The following is a 16428-nucleotide window of genomic DNA, read 5'->3' as shown; positions in this document are numbered from 1 at the left end:
CATCTTTTTTACATGCACGTCGTGGCGTTGCAATATTGAATGGTCAACGAATGGGCATCCGCGAGTGGCTGGCGCGTGCAGTGGGTTTCTTGCAAGGGTTGCTTAGTATTGTTCGAAGACAGGTGCAGCGTCCAGATATGGTATGGATCTCACGGCGCGCATTCGCATAGTGTGACGAACATTACGTGAGTTATCGACTGCCCTTTGTTTGTCGCAAACACAACTCAGGTACAAGGAAAGAAGAGTGGAGCACGTGGGGAGTGATCAGATTGAGTGCTAGCTGGCTTGGCGACATCTGCTATCGATACGGGACCATCCCGTCTTCATCTCCATCCACACACAACTCAATCCGAAGAACGCACCCCAGCCATACCCGCAAGCTCCTCGCCGACCGTCTCGCCCGCAAGCTTCAGTGGCTTCGACTCCTGTAGAACAAACAACATGCGCGTCCAGTCGGTCTTGCTGTGGTTGATCCACTGATGCATCGTCCCACGCTGAATCGCAACGTCACCCCGCTTCATCAACCGCTTCTCGCCGCTGTCCAGTAGACATTCGACCTCGCCTTCGAGCACGCAGCCGTAGTCCAAGCTCACAGTCCGGTGCATCGTGCACGCTGTGTCCGGGGGGATGTCGACGTGACGGAGGACTGTGCCACCAGCGACCACGAGGCCTGGGGCGTCCTTGAGATAATTGCCGTATACATCGAGATCTTGGTCGTCGTTCATATCGACGGGGAAGCCTTTGGTGGTGAAGCTGAGGGCGAAGGCGATACCGTCGTCGTTGGCTTTCATCTTGCTTTCCTCGTTGAAGGCCTTGCTGAAGACGGCTTTGCCTTTGTCATCATGGGCCGTGATGTAGCGGTGGATCTTGGGCAACGCGCCGATGTGTGCCATGTTGGAGATCTTTTGGAGTATCGTGAAGTGTGCTCGTTCGTGATGATTGAGTGGTGTTGAAGGTGAAGTCTGACAAGCACAACACGTAACTTGATCGCGCCTTCTATCTCGCCAGAGTGGAAGTAACGATGTATTAACATGCCCCACAGAGTCTCAGATATACTGCTTCACGCTCTGTCTGCGTTACACGAGGTACGGGAGATGCGCGTGGAGCCGAAGGCCGGCTGCGGATCCACATATCCAAGTTCCCGTACTCCGCCATCTACGGCTCCTGAGTAGGCGTCATTGCATCTACAATAGCCTGAGTTATAGAGTTTCGTCTCGCTGCAGTTCAGGGTTCGAGATGTATAAGGTCTGCTATATTGCCGCCACATCGTTTATACGCAACGAGTTTCGGCATCTGCAAAGCCAGTAAGCTGGCCAAGTAGTGAACACGGACGGCTGGGAAGGATCGGCTGGATCGTTCGATATACACATGCGTACCTTCTGGTTTTCCTCCGGTATGGCATTGATTTCCTCGAACTCGAGATATGTCGGGTCGACCACCTCGCAGTGCACGCCTGAACTTTAGTTAACTAATCCGCGTTCAGGATCATATCTTGATCGCAAGCTCTTGGTATGCATCTGGATATATGTAGATATCCGTCTTGGCCAAGGTAACAATGTAACCCAAGCAAAGGTCGCTACACAGCGCCGTCAGTGATACCAGTGGGACATGGTTCAGTGACAGGCAGCACGGACGTATCTACAACAAATGAACTAGGCCTGGATAAGACCGTCCGCGCTGCGTCGATGTAGGCCAGTCGTTTGGCCCTGGCTTGATCCTGAGCTGACATCACAGGATTCTCTAGACTATAGTTCAGTCGCGCAATTACTGCCCCTTACACAGGGTGAGGACTTTGCATGGCCTGGTCAGCAATGTTCTGTCGAATGAAAGGATGAATGGTGTTGTAATGGCCGACAGACCGTGACGTTGTTCTATCGGGTGAACCAAACTCTGGCTGCCGCGTGTACGGAAAGAGCGCTCCAGCACACCGCGACTTCCTTCACATCACAAACGGAGCAAAACTTTGTCGCAATCGCTGCTTTTCTGTTATTACATCGCCGCTTCTTCTTGTGCTCACCACCAATTTTCTCAGCCCCTGCTCTCGTTCCATTTGTTTCTGCTGCATGGCGCTACTTGCGTGGTCTTACACCCGTCACCACTTCTAGTGCTACTCCATACTCACGAGACGGGGAAGAATGCATCCCACAAAGTACCCAAATGCCTCATCCAATCTCCTCAACTGGCAAAGCTAAAGAGATCAACCGGTCACTCTCCTATCAAGTGCGGGGATGTTCCCCAACTTGTCGCCTTTCCCTTTCGTACTCTGCACAAGTCGCAAGTCAAACCCAGTCAATAGGAAGACAACGTTGCTCGCGTCATACGGAGACCCAACATGCGGCCGCCTCGCCTATGGTACGCCCTGAGAATGTTGGACAAAGAAACGTCAGCAAGGCCGTACAGTAGCACAACGCTATCCACTCCCCATGACTTCGGATGATGGTGGCTTGCGTGGCTACTGACCTGTTAAATTGTGGGTGCGACACTGCAGAACCACGCAGATCTTGCCGAAAACGTGGAAGCATCTCTAAGACTTGGGAAGCATTCAATTACAGTATACTTCAAACGAAAGTAAAACGAAACAGATGGCAGAGATGGTCACGAGCACTATGACGAATCTCGGCATGCCACAGCAAGAGTGATACCAATGTAATACGCCCACCAGTAAGACCAGGGGCGCTATCCTGTCAAGCTGTCGCTGCTCAAACGGCGATATGCGGGCAAGGCATGACAGGATGCACAATACTTGAAACGGCTGCCATGGACGAGAATCCGGATGCAAGACACGGCGCTCAGTAGTACGATCGGAAGCGATGTTACGCAGAAGGCGCTCGGCATGCCAGGGTAACGATGAGCGCTTGCCAACGCGAGGAACCGCCGGCGAGTGGGCACCGCGCGTGGAGGCAGGTATGGCGCTCATGCTGCGGATGGCCGAGGATGCTGGAATGTATGATGACGGCGGACAAGTTGCGAGGCATCCTCGGACGTGTCGGTGAGTCTGGACGTCGACGGCGAAGTGCCGTTATAGAGTCGCAGGCCGGGCCATGCCAGTGAGGCAAATACGGACAGCCCTGGTCCATGGTAGTATCCGCGACTTTGTCCACCATTTGTCGCAGTCTATATTCTTAGATCCACCGACGGGCGCCAGTAGCGCAGGCCGGTTCGCCTGGCTGCATGTTGAACAGCTCGTTCGAGAGGTGAAGGTGGACGATCCAGCACGGGCATGAGGGGTGGATGTAGCCCACAGCGTCGAGTATAGGCTGTCTTTGCTTGTTGCGGCATCCCCAACGCTCCCCTCCACACCCTGATGCTACCTACCGGACCCCGAGTCTAACGCTTATCGGCACTATCGCAAGAGGGGTCCTTCTGCTCGATAGGCGACAGCTGATCCGAGAGAAGAGCGATATTGCGACACACTGGCCTGCATCGCCGTCTCACTGGCTGCTGCAGGGTGAGGCGTCAGCTTGCGTGGGTTCAGTTAGCCAGACGACAGCCAGACCGAGAGGCGGAGCTGGCTAAGGACACCTGTGGAGCGTCTCGGCGGGCGAACACAATTCGGTTCTGTCGTCGCTCAACGATCTGCTCACTAGAGGCGCCTCTCCACGATAGTTGAGCACCCTCTCGCTACCCGCACACCACCCAACGCGCCCGTCTAGGAACCCTCGTGCACGTCGGCGCTGGTCAGGGTTTTCTTTGACCTCGATTGCGAATCGCGCGGTCCGCTGCAGCGCTTCTGGCGCTATCCTAACCAAGTGTAGGACTAGACGAGCCATTGGTGTGTGGGGCTGGGACTTGCATACAAAAAGCGGTGTACGCGTCTTGGCATCATCCGCCTACACTCTGGTCGGCCCATCGCCCGCCCGCTTACCTTCACCGCTTACTATCAGCTCGAAGAGGCTGAGAACACTCGAACCCCATTTTCACTCTCCGTGCAAACATGGAGAACCAACACATCGACTTTGACGGGGCCATTTACGGCGTGGACGGTGCCTTTGATCCTTCCTTCGACCCGAACCGACAAACCTACAACTTCTCTCAGACGTGGCCGCTCCCAATCTCACCCGGCAGCATGAATCAGCAACAGCAGCACCACGATGGCAGCCAGCAGCAGCAGCAGCAGCACTCGCATCACCAGCACCAGCACCCCCATCAGCAGCGCCGCATCAACAACGCAGCCGCGTCTACCGCGCACAACTCGCACCCGAGCACGACGAGCATGGCACCTCTCCACATGGGTCTCGGCTTTCCCGCGGCCATGCAACCGATGAACCCCATGTTGGCTACTTGGATGAACATCAACACTGATGGCTTTGGGCAGGATAGCTACGGGCAGGGCTCAATGGGAATGGGCACGGAATTCAGCACATACGGAGGGCCTCTGCAGACGTCGCCTGTCGAGTTCGGCATCAACCCGCACATGATGAACTCAATGTCCATGGCGCCCATGAACTTCATGACCACAACCAGCATGGACGGGCTACCCACCCTGACTACTGCGCCCTTTACAATGCAAACAATGAACGACTTCCAGCAAGAGTTCACTCACCTCGGCAGCGCGCCCGCCGAATACACCGCCCACTCAAATCCCAGCGTTGGCACTGGCTCACCTGGTGAGAATTGGATGGAGATCCGTTCGCTCTCCAGCAGCGACAACGGCTGGGTCGACGTCGGCCTCGGCCACGGTCACCGCAACTCGTACGACTACTCAGATAGCTCTGCCATCATCTTCAACCCAGCCCAGTCACTCCACATCCGCACCGGCTCGAATTCGTCAAACTCGAATCACTCCGACGTGCCACCGTCAGCCCACTCCTTCAGCAGTTTCGAGGAGATACAGTTCCCCATGCACTCTCCTCAATCAGAGAACAACCTGGAGCTTGTGCACTCGCATAGCCCGCTTGTGCACTCGCACAGCCACTCCCACTCCCACTCTGACAGCTGTAATCACACCCACGGGCTCCCGATGAGCGATCACGACTTCGCCAGCTACATCTCGCCTACCCAGTCCGTCAGTCCGCCCATGGCACGCGTCGAGCCCATTGTCATAAAACAATCCTCGTCGAATACCGCGTCGCCAACCTCGTCAGCCGTCAGCTCACCGCCGGCTCGTCGCAGGAAATCACCCGCGACCGCGACCGCGACAGGATCGAAGCCTGCCAAGACCATTGTCAAGAAGACACCCGCTCACACTACGAAGAAGGACGCCACGGGCGAGAAGCGCGTCGGCAGGAGAAGGGGACCTCTCAGGCCTGATCAGAGACAGCAGGCCCACGAGATCCGCAAGCTTCGTGCATGCCTGAGGTGTAAGTTCCTCAAGAAGACTTGTGACAAGGGCGACCCGTGCGCTGGTTGCCAGCCATCCCACGCGCGTCTCTGGCAGGTCCCGTGCACGCGTATCGACATCAAGGATATTGCCTACTTCATGAAGGACTGGAAGGCCGACTACGAGCGTCACGTCAGCCTTGGTTTCTCTATCGGCAACATCAAGGGCTTCTCGACATCGGAGCGTCTGATCTACGTTACCCACGGCTACGGCCACTACCTCCCCATCATGGCCCGCGACGTCTACGTCCGCGATGAGAAGTGCTTCGGCGTTGACTGGCACGAGACCCTCAACGGTCTCCACTTCGAGATCAACACCGCCAAGCTGTCCGCCGGTATGGAGGGCATCTCCCGCGCTATGCTCTCCGACTACCTTGACCGCCATATCGATGGTGGTTTCGAGCAGTTTGTTGATGAGTACTTTGAGGGTACCTACTTCGTCACCGAGTTGTTGAAGACTGCCTACCGCTTCTACACTCGCGAGAAGCTTCCCGTCATCCGCAAGGCGCTCAAGCTTGTCCTTGCCTACAACCTGACTCTCCACGTCACCATGATCGAGGGTCTCGGCGACGAGGATAACACGCCTGGTAAGGTCGAGGACCAACAGTCCAAGTTCTCTGGCAAGACCATCGCACCTGTCATGATCAACTTCCAGGTCAAGTGTGCTCTTGCCGACATGTGGCGTGAGCTGCAGAAGGATGTTCTTGAGGAGCTCTCTTCGCTCTACCAGTCGGTCTACAGTGGCGACAAGTTGAAGAACTGGCCCACCATCTTCATGCTCGCTGCTATCCTCCTCGCTGTCTGGGAGTTGATCCAGTTTGACTGCAACTACCGCGTCCCCGACGTTGGTGCGGTCAACAAGTTCTGCGGTGAGATGGAGGGTACACCTGTTGGTGTCATTGTTGGTCTCTTCTCGGCCATTTCCCAGAAGCTTCCTTCCTTCACCGAGTGGGACTCGAGGAAACACCACCACCTCCTCGCCTCCAACCCCGCGGTCTGCGATGCGATGACCGAGGTCCGCGCGCACGTCACTAAATATGGTAAGTCTAACGTCCTTGCTACTGTCTACACACACTAACGAACATTACAGAAACGTACCTCCGTTCAAGAAGTGACTGCAAGTTCGACCGTACCGACTTCGACTCATTGTCGAACAAGTTCCTCTCGAAGCTTGTCATCAGGGCCAACTAAGTCCTACCATAATCTAATCACCAGGCTGCACATACTCTTCACGACCAATTGTTTACGCGCGACTCATCCACCGACAACCCTCTCAGCAGCCTGCTTTCACGGCACAACCCATATAAATAGAACGACCCACGACTCATGTGTCCGATGTTTGCACGCATAACGGCTGACGACCCGACCTAAAATGATGAACGACCTGTCCTGCATTTCCTGCGATTCCCCGGTGTCCTATGGATGCCAAGTTAGCCCGCGATCTTACGATTACAAGCAGCTTCTGGCTCATCCCAAACCTCCCAACTACATCACGCTCACTACCCGGCGACACCGGAAACCAATATTCTTTCACCACCACAAATGAATTCATACGACTTTTATTGACCTTCTGAACGGAGACGGCTGCACGTATGATCTACGACAACGATCACGACTACTTGATTTTACAACACGAGCAAGCGAGGCAGAGCCACGGACCCCTGGTCCTGTGTGTTCTTTGAACTGTTTATTTTTTCCTGTTTCCTTTTTGGTTGTTCCTTGCAACATTGTTGGAGGGGTCCCTGGTACGGTGTCGCACTCCAACACTCCTGTGTTGTTGACGTCCAACACCATGTTGCCAACCTCCTTTACCAAGCAAGCAGAACAAAGTCACCTTTTCATCTTCTTGACGATTGTGTTACTGGCATAGCGAGCGAGCAGGCTTTCTTTCTTTCCTTGAGGCTTCGAACATACTCCTCCGGCCCTTTTGGCACCTGTGTGCCGAAAGCTGTGAGTGAGGCGAATTTCTTTTTTAACTACTGAAAACAGAGTATGTATCTATCCATCATTGTCTTTATCGGGGGTATTTTGCTAGGCTATAGCAAAATCAAAACATGGGAATTATCAATATCGGTATTATCACTATTGCCTTCACATCTACACTTCTCTACATCGTGACTCGCAAAGTGAAGTTTTCTGAGCAGGGTTCGTGTGACTCAATCGCACCGACTCCCCAGCCACTTCTACACCGCAACGGCAAAAGACTTTACAAACACAACCCCCAATCTCCGTGCCTGCATTACATCGCCAACCCTCGCACCCCACTTACCCAAAACAGCCAGAACGACAGGAACACTCCTGTCTACTGCAACTTGTGTTTCTCATTCAATGCAGCCCATGAAATCGGCGGACTGTATTTCCGGCAAAACTCCGGCTAGGCATCGCTCGCGGGAAAAAAAGAGAATGCTGCACCACACCGCCTTTCCCGCCCCTCGCTTCCGACACCACCCGCCATACGCACTATCGCGTTAGGATGAGAGTCCTCTGCCTCACCCTTCAAACGCTCGAACGAAGAGCGAGGAACAGGTTTGTTACATTTTGGTTCTTTGGAATGATCTACCCGGCCCCTTCCTTGTCGATCACGATCACGCCCGCTGACTAGCCGATCCGTCGCGACAACGGGTCATGAGCGTGCTTAGGCGAGAGTTTGTAGGACGGGATGGGCCTGTCTTCTTGTCTGTACAGCGTGCAAGCGTGTGGTAGTATAGAAACAGGCGTATGCTTGCGATCATTGATGTGTGTAAAGTAGAGTTTAGACCTCCGTGGGCTAGATTTCTAGTAGTTGCTATCCTACTGCGGGGTTAGAGTGTTGTGTGGCGTTGTGTAAGTGTGTAAGTGTGTAAGGCGCGTTCCCACATTCACCGGAAAGGGAACGCATGGTGATCTCATTTTGGGCTGGGTTCGTAGTCCACGCGTTTGAGAGTTTGAGGGACCGGGTTTCGTAGCCGGTTTGTCTTGGATGCGTGAGAACGTACGGGAATAAGTTCGACGTTGGGATTACGAGTACACCCGTACTGATATGTTATGATGTGGTTTAGCTACATCTCAACGTTTCATGCACGGATCTTGGTACACTATCTTGAGCTTGATCACCTCGCTACCTCTCTCTTCACATAGTTGAACCGTCTAAGATTCTAGAAGGGAGTTTTCCCTGCGCCTTTTCTACCCACCCATACCAAATTCCTCGTATCCAGCTACCACAAACCCCCCGAACCCCAATTTCCCAAACTTCCATCTACCAGACACCAACTTTTGCCCTAGAAGCAGCTAGAAACCTCGCCACTTGTGGGGCTAGCCCTACAGCCCCCAGCTCGAGAAAAAAGCAACGTACTGATGCGTTGTACAAACAGCGCCCGCCAGACCGGCGTGGTGGCGCAATGCAAGGTAATGTATCATGTACGCACTCCGGATGTACCTGGTACATACATTGGTCTCAACGGTTTTCCGAGGGGCTCGTCTCGAGATGAGTTAGCGGTGGGAGATGATTGGCCATGGTGTAGTGGGAGACCGGTGGTGAACTAGTGGCGCGAACGCGGTGTGGTAGGTAGGGCGAGTACCTGGGTAGGTCAGGTGAGGGCAGTTAGATATGGGATTTGTAATGCCGATGGGGATGGAGATGGGATGGTGTTGGGGAAGCTTGGGGGAATTGGGGTTGCTTTTGATGTCGTTGAACGGGGGATTGAAGCTGCTTTTTACATCGTTGAGCGAGGGTATGCAGGGTCGGTGTGTCGGTTCGTCGAAAATGGACATAGAGACGGAGACAGATTGTGATGTTCGTTTCTGTTGATGCTGAGAACTTGGGACTGAAGCTGTTGAGCAGATCGTGAATGAATGAAAGATACTAAGTCCTCATGAGTGGAAGTTCCCGATCAGGCTATGGGTAAAAGTGACGTTGGCAGAAATGTTGGGCGATATTGAGGCATCGTTGCTCATACTTTGATACAACCAACTCTCACATCCTGAAGAGCTACCGCGTGCAAAGGAGTAACAGGACAGGTGCTTCACAGGCTAAATCGAGGCAACCATAAATGTGGACCAAACTGTAAAGCATTGTAGACTTCTACATGTTTATTTCCTTCCTTGAACGGGGTCAAGCTGATAGACCTATCGATGGTGACTACATGGCGATTCCCTTGAACCAAGATATCTAACACCATCATCTAAAAGCCCTGCCTGGCCTTCGGGACATAAACCTCCTCCAGATACTTCGCATCCTCATCACTGAGATTGAAGTTGCTGTTGCGTACAGTCTCATCGATCCTCTCCTTGGAGCTCAAACCAATAATGGGGCAAACCCCCTTCTTAATCGTCCACGCGGTCGCTATACACGCCATGCTAACGTTGTTTTTCTTCGCCACCTCTTCCACACGCTCTATGATCTTCTTGTCAATGGCATCTTCGCGACCGTGCACAAGCATCTCAAGGAACTTGTCCGTCTCAGCGCGCTTGGAGGAGCGGTCGCTCCAAGGCCGAGTGAGAGCCCCACGAGCGATCGGGGACCAAGGGATGAGGCCGACTCCGGTGTCCAGGCAGTATGGAATCATCTCGCGCTCCTCCTCGCGGTAGATGAGGTTGTAGTAGTTCTGCATGGATATGAACTTGTGCCAGCCGTTACGGTCGGCGATGTTTTGAAGCGTCTGGAACTCCCACGCTGCCATTGAAGACGCGCCTATATAACGAACCCATCCCCGTTCGATCACGTCGTTGAGGGCTTTCATGATCTCTTCTCGGGGCGTACCGCGGTCCAACCGATGGATCTGAAGCACGTCGATGTAGGTGCCGAGGCGTTCGACGCTCTTTTCGACTGCATCGAAGATGTGCTTGCGGCTGAGGCCGACTTGGTTGACCATATCCCCGTCGTTGGTGGATACGGAGGCGATGCCGAGACTGGGGTCTTCCTCGACGACGCCGAAGTAGCATTTAGAGAGGAGGACGACTTTGTTGCGCGGGATGTTGTATTGCTTCAACGCCTTTGCGATGATCTTCTCGGAGTGGCCGTGGGAGTAGATATCAGCCTGTCGCATGTTAGCTCTGGATCTCCGACAGCTTTGTCGGCGTCTTGGTGGTGTGAGGATGAAGCTTGTGTGGACTTACAGTATCCCAGGTGTTGATACCGCTCTTGTATGCATGCTCGAGAAGCGGCAAGCTCTCGGCTTCGTCCAGGACCCACGGCTGCCACTTAGAACTACCGAAGCTCATGGCGCCCAGGATGACTTTTGACACCTTGAGGCCGGACTTGCCCAGGCTGTACTCCAGTCAGCGTTGTTATTGCCGTGGCTGGTCCTTGGCCCAGCAATGGAAGTATCCGTACTTTACGTATTGCATCTTCTGGTCTGCCATTGTTGCGATTGCTTGTGCCGTTGGAGACTGTGTCGTTCGTAGTGTGTTGCTCTGGAGCTGTTTTCGCGTACGGAGGGGCTGGTGATAGCCTTATATTGGTGTTTGTCGCGGAGATGGTGGCGGGGATTGCTGGAAAGACCGCAGACAGTGCGCAGGTTTAGTCAGATCAGACCTCCGGAGCTGTAAAATGGGTCCAAAGGTGGTTCCTCCTCCGTGAAGCTATGGAACTGCTGGTGACGTGCCACCATAATTCATGGAGTTAGCCGGAGATAGGGCAATGGCGTCAGTTGAAGTGGGGTCAACGGAAAGAAGCCGCGGTACATGAGCGTCGTGACAGCAGCGCATGCTCTCGGCGTCGCAATGGAGCCGTTGGTATTGCACTGAGTACCAAGATGGCGACAGCAAAACCGACGGTGCACGGAAGATGGAAGTGAACCCGAGAGGCGGCAAAAGTGAAAGTCAAGTCACAGAGGTAAGAACGCAGATGGTTGAGATACTCTCGCGCCCGTAGGCATGCTTCATGCATTGTTCAGGCTTTAACAGCCGTCGTGTAAACTATGAATAAGACCAGATCTCCCGCAGGCAGATCATCCCATGAACGCCATGTCCCAGATATCATCGTGAACCGTCAACCATCATCGCACTTACTGTCCGCCACGCAGACGGAGCACCAAGTGGAGAGTAGACTCCTTCTGGATGTTGTAGTCTGAGAGCGTCCGGCCGTCTTCCAACTGCTTACCAGCGAAGATGAGACGCTGTTGGTCAGGAGGAATACCCTCCTTGTCCTGAATCTTGGACTTTACGTTGTCAATCGTATCGCTTGACTCGACTTCCAATGTGATGGTCTTTCCAGTAAGAGTCTTGACGAAGATCTGCATACCACCACGGAGACGAAGCACCAAGTGAAGCGTGGACTCCTTTTGGATGTTGTAATCGGAGAGAGTACGGCCGTCTTCCAGCTGCTTACCAGCGAAGATAAGACGCTGCTGATCCGGAGGGATACCCTCCTTGTCCTGAATCTTCGACTTGACGTTGTCAATGGTGTCGCTGGATTCCACCTCAAGGGTAATGGTCTTTCCGGTCAGGGTCTTGACGAAGATTTGCATACCACCGCGCAGGCGCAGGACGAGATGCAGGGTGGACTCCTTCTGAATGTTGTAGTCGGACAGGGTGCGGCCATCCTCGAGTTGCTTCCCGGCGAAGATAAGGCGCTGTTGATCCGGAGGGATGCCCTCCTTGTCTTGGATCTTCGACTTGACGTTGTCGATAGTGTCGGATGACTCAACCTCAAGGGTGATGGTCTTGCCGGTGACTGGAGAGAGTTAGCAAGGGTGTTTGGTTATGAGCGGCGATGTGGCAACTTACGGGTCTTGACGAAGATCTGCATACCTCCACGAAGGCGCAGGACGAGATGCAGGGTCGATTCCTTCTGGATGTTGTAGTCGGACAAGGTGCGACCATCCTCAAGCTGCTTGCCGGCGAAGATCAAGCGCTGTTGGTCCGGGGGAATGCCCTCCTTGTCCTGGATCTTGCTCTTGACATTGTCGATAGTGTCGGAGCTCTCGACTTCGAGCGTGATGGTCTTGCCGGTGACTGTGAGGGTGTTAGCAGCTGAGGCGCAGAGACATGGCGGTGGCGGTGACTACTTACGGGTCTTTACGAAGATCTGCATGTTTGCGGTGTGCTGTGTCTCGGTGTGGATGAGGTGTTGGTTGGGTAGAACAGCTTATGAGTGGGCTGCAGGAGTGTGAGAGTGGTGTGAGAAGGAGGAAGAGAGGGGAGAGGCTGGTTTATATGCAGGCAGGCTGAGGCAGTGAGTGAGTAATGATGCGGCGAGAGCCCGTGCGCCAATCAGCAGCTGCGCACGGGAACATTCCGGCTGCTTCCACGCACACCGCAGGCAACTGGCCATTACTTGACCTCGCTGTTTGCCATCACTCGGCTTGTCTCTTTACGACGGTACCTAGTCCATTGTCTGATACCTCCTCACTGTGCTCCATCACCGTCGTGGCCGCCCTTCACTGCTACACCGCGCAGGTTCCCCGCTGGCCCACCGCCCGTTATCGCCTGGAGCCTGGACCAGCATGCGCCCGACATGTGACGTAGACGCCACCAAGGCAGCTGCGCCCTTGCCTCTGCGGTCCTCACCGGCGCCTCCACGGCCGAAGACAGTCCATGACACTCGCCATCCAGATCTTGATCAAACTCTGCATCCCGAGTCTTCACCTATCGCGTGGGCAGAGGCCGGCATGGGACACCGAAGTATGGATGCGCGATACGACGTTGCGATTACGGACCCGCTTACTCGCAGCACCCCGCATACCCGGCATGGGTCCGCCGAGCGATTCACCTTCCTGGCTGCGAAGTGGCGAGCATCGTCTCGCAAGCTTGAAATCGCATAGAGAAGATTTCGGCCATGCAAGACTGTTGCGCGGCCATCGCGTAGGCCCTGTGCGCGCAACCTTCCTCTCCGTGAAGGCGCGCTTTTGGCTGGTAGACCAATTCAATGTCGAGATGCGACAGCGCATAACCGCGAGACTGTTTCGGACAACGTCGCATCATCTCGACACAACAATACCGACAATATCGACGGTAAGTATCGAAAACGCCGGCAAACATCGACAATTAGAGATGTGATGTCACAATGGCGTCGCGGGGTAGGTCTCTGCCTTGAACGTGGCGCCATCATCTTGGCCGGCTCACCATCGCAACACCGCAGTAACTTAGGAACCGCGAACACTTCACCCGATACCAGTTCCATTCATCGCGACATTCGAAATCACTATGACGACACCGACGCTCACGAACCCGTCTTTGACCGCTGCGATATGCTCGCTCGAACACAAAGCCTGGGCAGCGCTATGCAGCTCTGGCGCCGAACTCGTCCCGCTTCTCTCCAGCAATCCCGTCATGATCTTCCCGAGCAACCTCATCCTCACCTCCGTATCTTCCCCGACAGTCCACGATATGCTTCAGGGTTCCGACTTCCAGCCCTGGAAGTCATACAAACTCAGCCACGATGAAGTCGTTATACTGGGCAAGGACAGCGCGCTCATCTACTACCGCGTAGAGGCGACAAGGGACAGCGAGACGTTCAGGGCCATCTGCTCGAGCGCATGGGTGCTGGAAGGTGCTTCAGAGGGCGTTACAGGCGATTGGAAGATGGCGCACCACCAGCAGACGCTGATCTAGGGACCTATGTTGCTCAGATATGGTGTCTTAGGCCGTGAAGTTTGGGAGTTTTTGATACCTTGGACAGTTCCACATAGACTGCAGGCAGCTGGCCGTTGTAGAAGCGAGAGCTGTGGGTCTCAGAATGCGAGCAAGCATACATTATGGCGGTTGAACACTCTGACCTGCTACATATACTAAATTATACTGCGATACAATACTTCGAAACCTACGACTCAATGCATCTCCACCTCAAATCACGAGGTTTGGGGTACTCCCGTCCTATAAAGCTAAAAGCGATAGCTTGAGGCATCTCCACATAGCGCGGGCGCATCGCTAGTGGCCGTCGAGTGACGTATGTGATCTTCCGAAGTTCCGTACAACATTTCAAGGGGCAGCTCATGAAAGTACTCACATCACCAGCCACGTTCCCGTTTTCGATGAGGATTGCTGTCCTCAGGCAGCTGGGTCAATCTTTGTCATCATCACCGTCTAACGGGATCACATCAGCAACTTCACCACGATTCAGCACAATGGCAGTCACGTACGCAGCCGCTGTCAGCACACCGAACGGCGGGGTTCGGCAGCCTCAAATCCAAGCCCGAGCCTGTTCAGACCCAGATCTACGCGCATCCTTTGAAGCAACGCAAGCACAACAAAAAGAGCAGACCAAGAAACCTCAACGCCCCGGCGCAGGAATCCGTGCCAAAACCAGTTTCCGTGGCTGGTCTACCAAGAAGGAAGGCAAGACCAGTCCTAAGCAAGCTCAAAATGAGCCGTATGTCGTGGAAGAAAGTCGACCATCAGGACATCATACCCGCGAAGAACATAGACCGAACACCGCGAGTCAAGATGAACAAGTCTACGTTCTCACACTCAAACTCACAGATTCCCTAGCCAAACCCATGGACGACATGCGAAACCAATACTTCCCTAAACACCTCAACCGCACAGGCGCGCATCTTACGCTCTTCCACGCACTCCCACATTCGCACATGGAGGCGCTAGAACAAGGGCTCGCACAGGTATCAGGGAGCATCCAGCCCTTCGACGTCTCAACCGGCAAGCCCTTCCGGATGCGCAAAGGCGTGGGCATTAACGTCGACTCAGGCTACACAAAGATGAAGAACGTCCACGCCGACTTACAAACCCAATGGTCTGAGTTCCTCAGCGAGCAAGACGCAGGTGGTTTCCGGCCCCATTGGACCGTCATGAACAAAGTCGACGAAGAGACGAAAGTTGACAGCGCGTTCGCGACGATACGCCAGGAGTTGAGTGAGAGGAACCAGGAGGGTCGTGCCGTGGGTTTGGATCTGTGGAGGTATGAACGTGGGAATTGGATTTTCGCAAAGGAGTTTGTGTTTGGTGAGGGGCTGGTTAAGACGCCGACGAAGACGGGGAGCCTGCGGAATCAAGGGCAGCATTTGTCGCCCGAGCAGAGTCCTACGGATGGGCCCGGGAGGAGACCGGGCATGTTTAAGCGGGGAAGTAGTGTGGGGGATGCGTTGAGGTCGATGAGCTTTCGGAAGAGGAGTTGAGATGATGTGTGAAGAAGAGAATGCGCCTTTGATTCAGACTGGGGTCTGAAATAGGTTAGATGCTTTGTGAATCTGTGTATAGTACGTATTTTGGGCGTTTGGGAGGGGGGTTCTGTAATATAAGGCTGGTATGAAATGTTGTCGCGGAATATCCATGATATTCTCAATGGCAGTCCTCGGAACCAGCGTTCGGATGATGCGGAGAAGACAGTCTGGTACCAATATGTCACGTCCGTGGTTTGCCATGGCCGAGGGGAGTCCCGCTGGCGAACATCGTAGGTGTAGAAAGTATAACAGCTGTGGGATCTGGATACATCACGCCAGTGCGAAAACCTGAGCAGACGGAGGAAGCGCCGTTCTATTTTATCCCCCGTATTCAGAACTGCGTAAGCGCATTGGACGGATGATCGTGGCAATCTCGCCACCAACATACGACGCGCGTCGCATAAACGCTGATTGAAGCGGGAGCGAACATCGTGAGAGTGGCTGTGAGGGGCCGAGTGGAGATACCATGGATCTGCAGAGATCCAAAACGTCGTGCATTGATGATTGATCAGGTGCACCATGAGCGACGTGACAGATACATTGGCGTTTGTCAAAGGCTTGGTAGTGTTCTCGGTCAGCCACAGCTAGCCACATGTCGGCGGTACCAGGGGCGCGGATAACTTTCAGGGTCCCGACGTGGGGACCGAGGCGTGATCAGAAGATTCTGAGATGACCACGCCGCCCAATTCACAGCTTCACGGGCACGTGGTGCAATTCGCTCTGAATAGGGAGACGGAGCGGTCACGAACACAACGAGTAAAAATGAGAAGAGCTGATTGTTCCCTCGTGATGGAATACGAACTCAGCCTATTAGCAGTCACAACACGAAGCTACTCCCCGAATTAGAAGCGGATAGGGCGAGCGATCAGGAACAGGGCCCATCTGGCCAGGCCACGATCACGATAGCGGTTAGGGAGTTGGTTTAACGAGGCGTAGCGGGACTCGGGGGTTGCGCATGTGGTGGGTGAAAGAAAGGGGAACCGGCGCCGGTGTGAGCTAGAACATTTCCAGGGAA

The 16428-nt window shown here is 54.2% G+C and overlaps 5 protein-coding genes across 5 annotated transcripts; 3 read left to right on the top strand and 2 right to left on the bottom strand.

Annotated features, from left to right (window-relative positions):
- Positions 1–344: 344 nt before the first annotated feature.
- Positions 345–893, bottom strand: J4E93_006924 (uncharacterized protein; the record flags this gene model as incomplete). The annotated part of the gene is made up of 1 exon (XM_049344834.1): positions 345–893. The coding sequence occupies one exon, from the start codon at positions 891–893 to the stop codon at positions 345–347; it is 549 nt and encodes a 182-aa protein (XP_049197759.1).
- Positions 894–3934: 3041 nt separating this feature from the next.
- On the top strand, positions 3935–6510 carry J4E93_006923 (uncharacterized protein; the record flags this gene model as incomplete). Its single annotated transcript, XM_049344833.1, has 2 exons — positions 3935–6359; positions 6410–6510. The coding sequence occupies 2 exons, from the start codon at positions 3935–3937 to the stop codon at positions 6508–6510; spliced, it is 2526 nt and encodes an 841-aa protein (XP_049197758.1).
- Positions 6511–9479: 2969 nt separating this feature from the next.
- Positions 9480–10659, bottom strand: J4E93_006922 (uncharacterized protein; the record flags this gene model as incomplete). The annotated part of the gene is made up of 3 exons (XM_049344832.1): positions 9480–10334; positions 10414–10564; positions 10631–10659. The coding sequence occupies 3 exons, from the start codon at positions 10657–10659 to the stop codon at positions 9480–9482; spliced, it is 1035 nt and encodes a 344-aa protein (XP_049197757.1).
- A 2784-nt stretch (positions 10660–13443) lies between these two features.
- Positions 13444–13851, top strand: J4E93_006921 (uncharacterized protein; the record flags this gene model as incomplete). Its single annotated transcript, XM_049344831.1, has 1 exon — positions 13444–13851. One exon carries the CDS (start codon positions 13444–13446, stop codon positions 13849–13851), a length of 408 nt encoding a protein of 135 aa, XP_049197756.1.
- Positions 13852–14363: 512 nt separating this feature from the next.
- On the top strand, positions 14364–15368 carry J4E93_006920 (uncharacterized protein; the record flags this gene model as incomplete). The annotated part of the gene is made up of 1 exon (XM_049344830.1): positions 14364–15368. One exon carries the CDS (start codon positions 14364–14366, stop codon positions 15366–15368), a length of 1005 nt encoding a protein of 334 aa, XP_049197755.1.
- Between the last annotated feature and the right edge of the window lie 1060 nt (positions 15369–16428).

The sequence above is a fragment of the Alternaria ventricosa genome (genome assembly GCF_023758065.1).
Source record: "Alternaria ventricosa strain BMP 2768 chromosome Unknown scaffold_12, whole genome shotgun sequence".
In the NCBI taxonomy this organism is placed as follows: Eukaryota; Fungi; Ascomycota; class Dothideomycetes; order Pleosporales; family Pleosporaceae; genus Alternaria; species Alternaria ventricosa.
The sequence above is the reverse complement of the archived record's forward strand: the minus strand, read 5'-3'. Positions and strand labels throughout refer to the sequence as shown.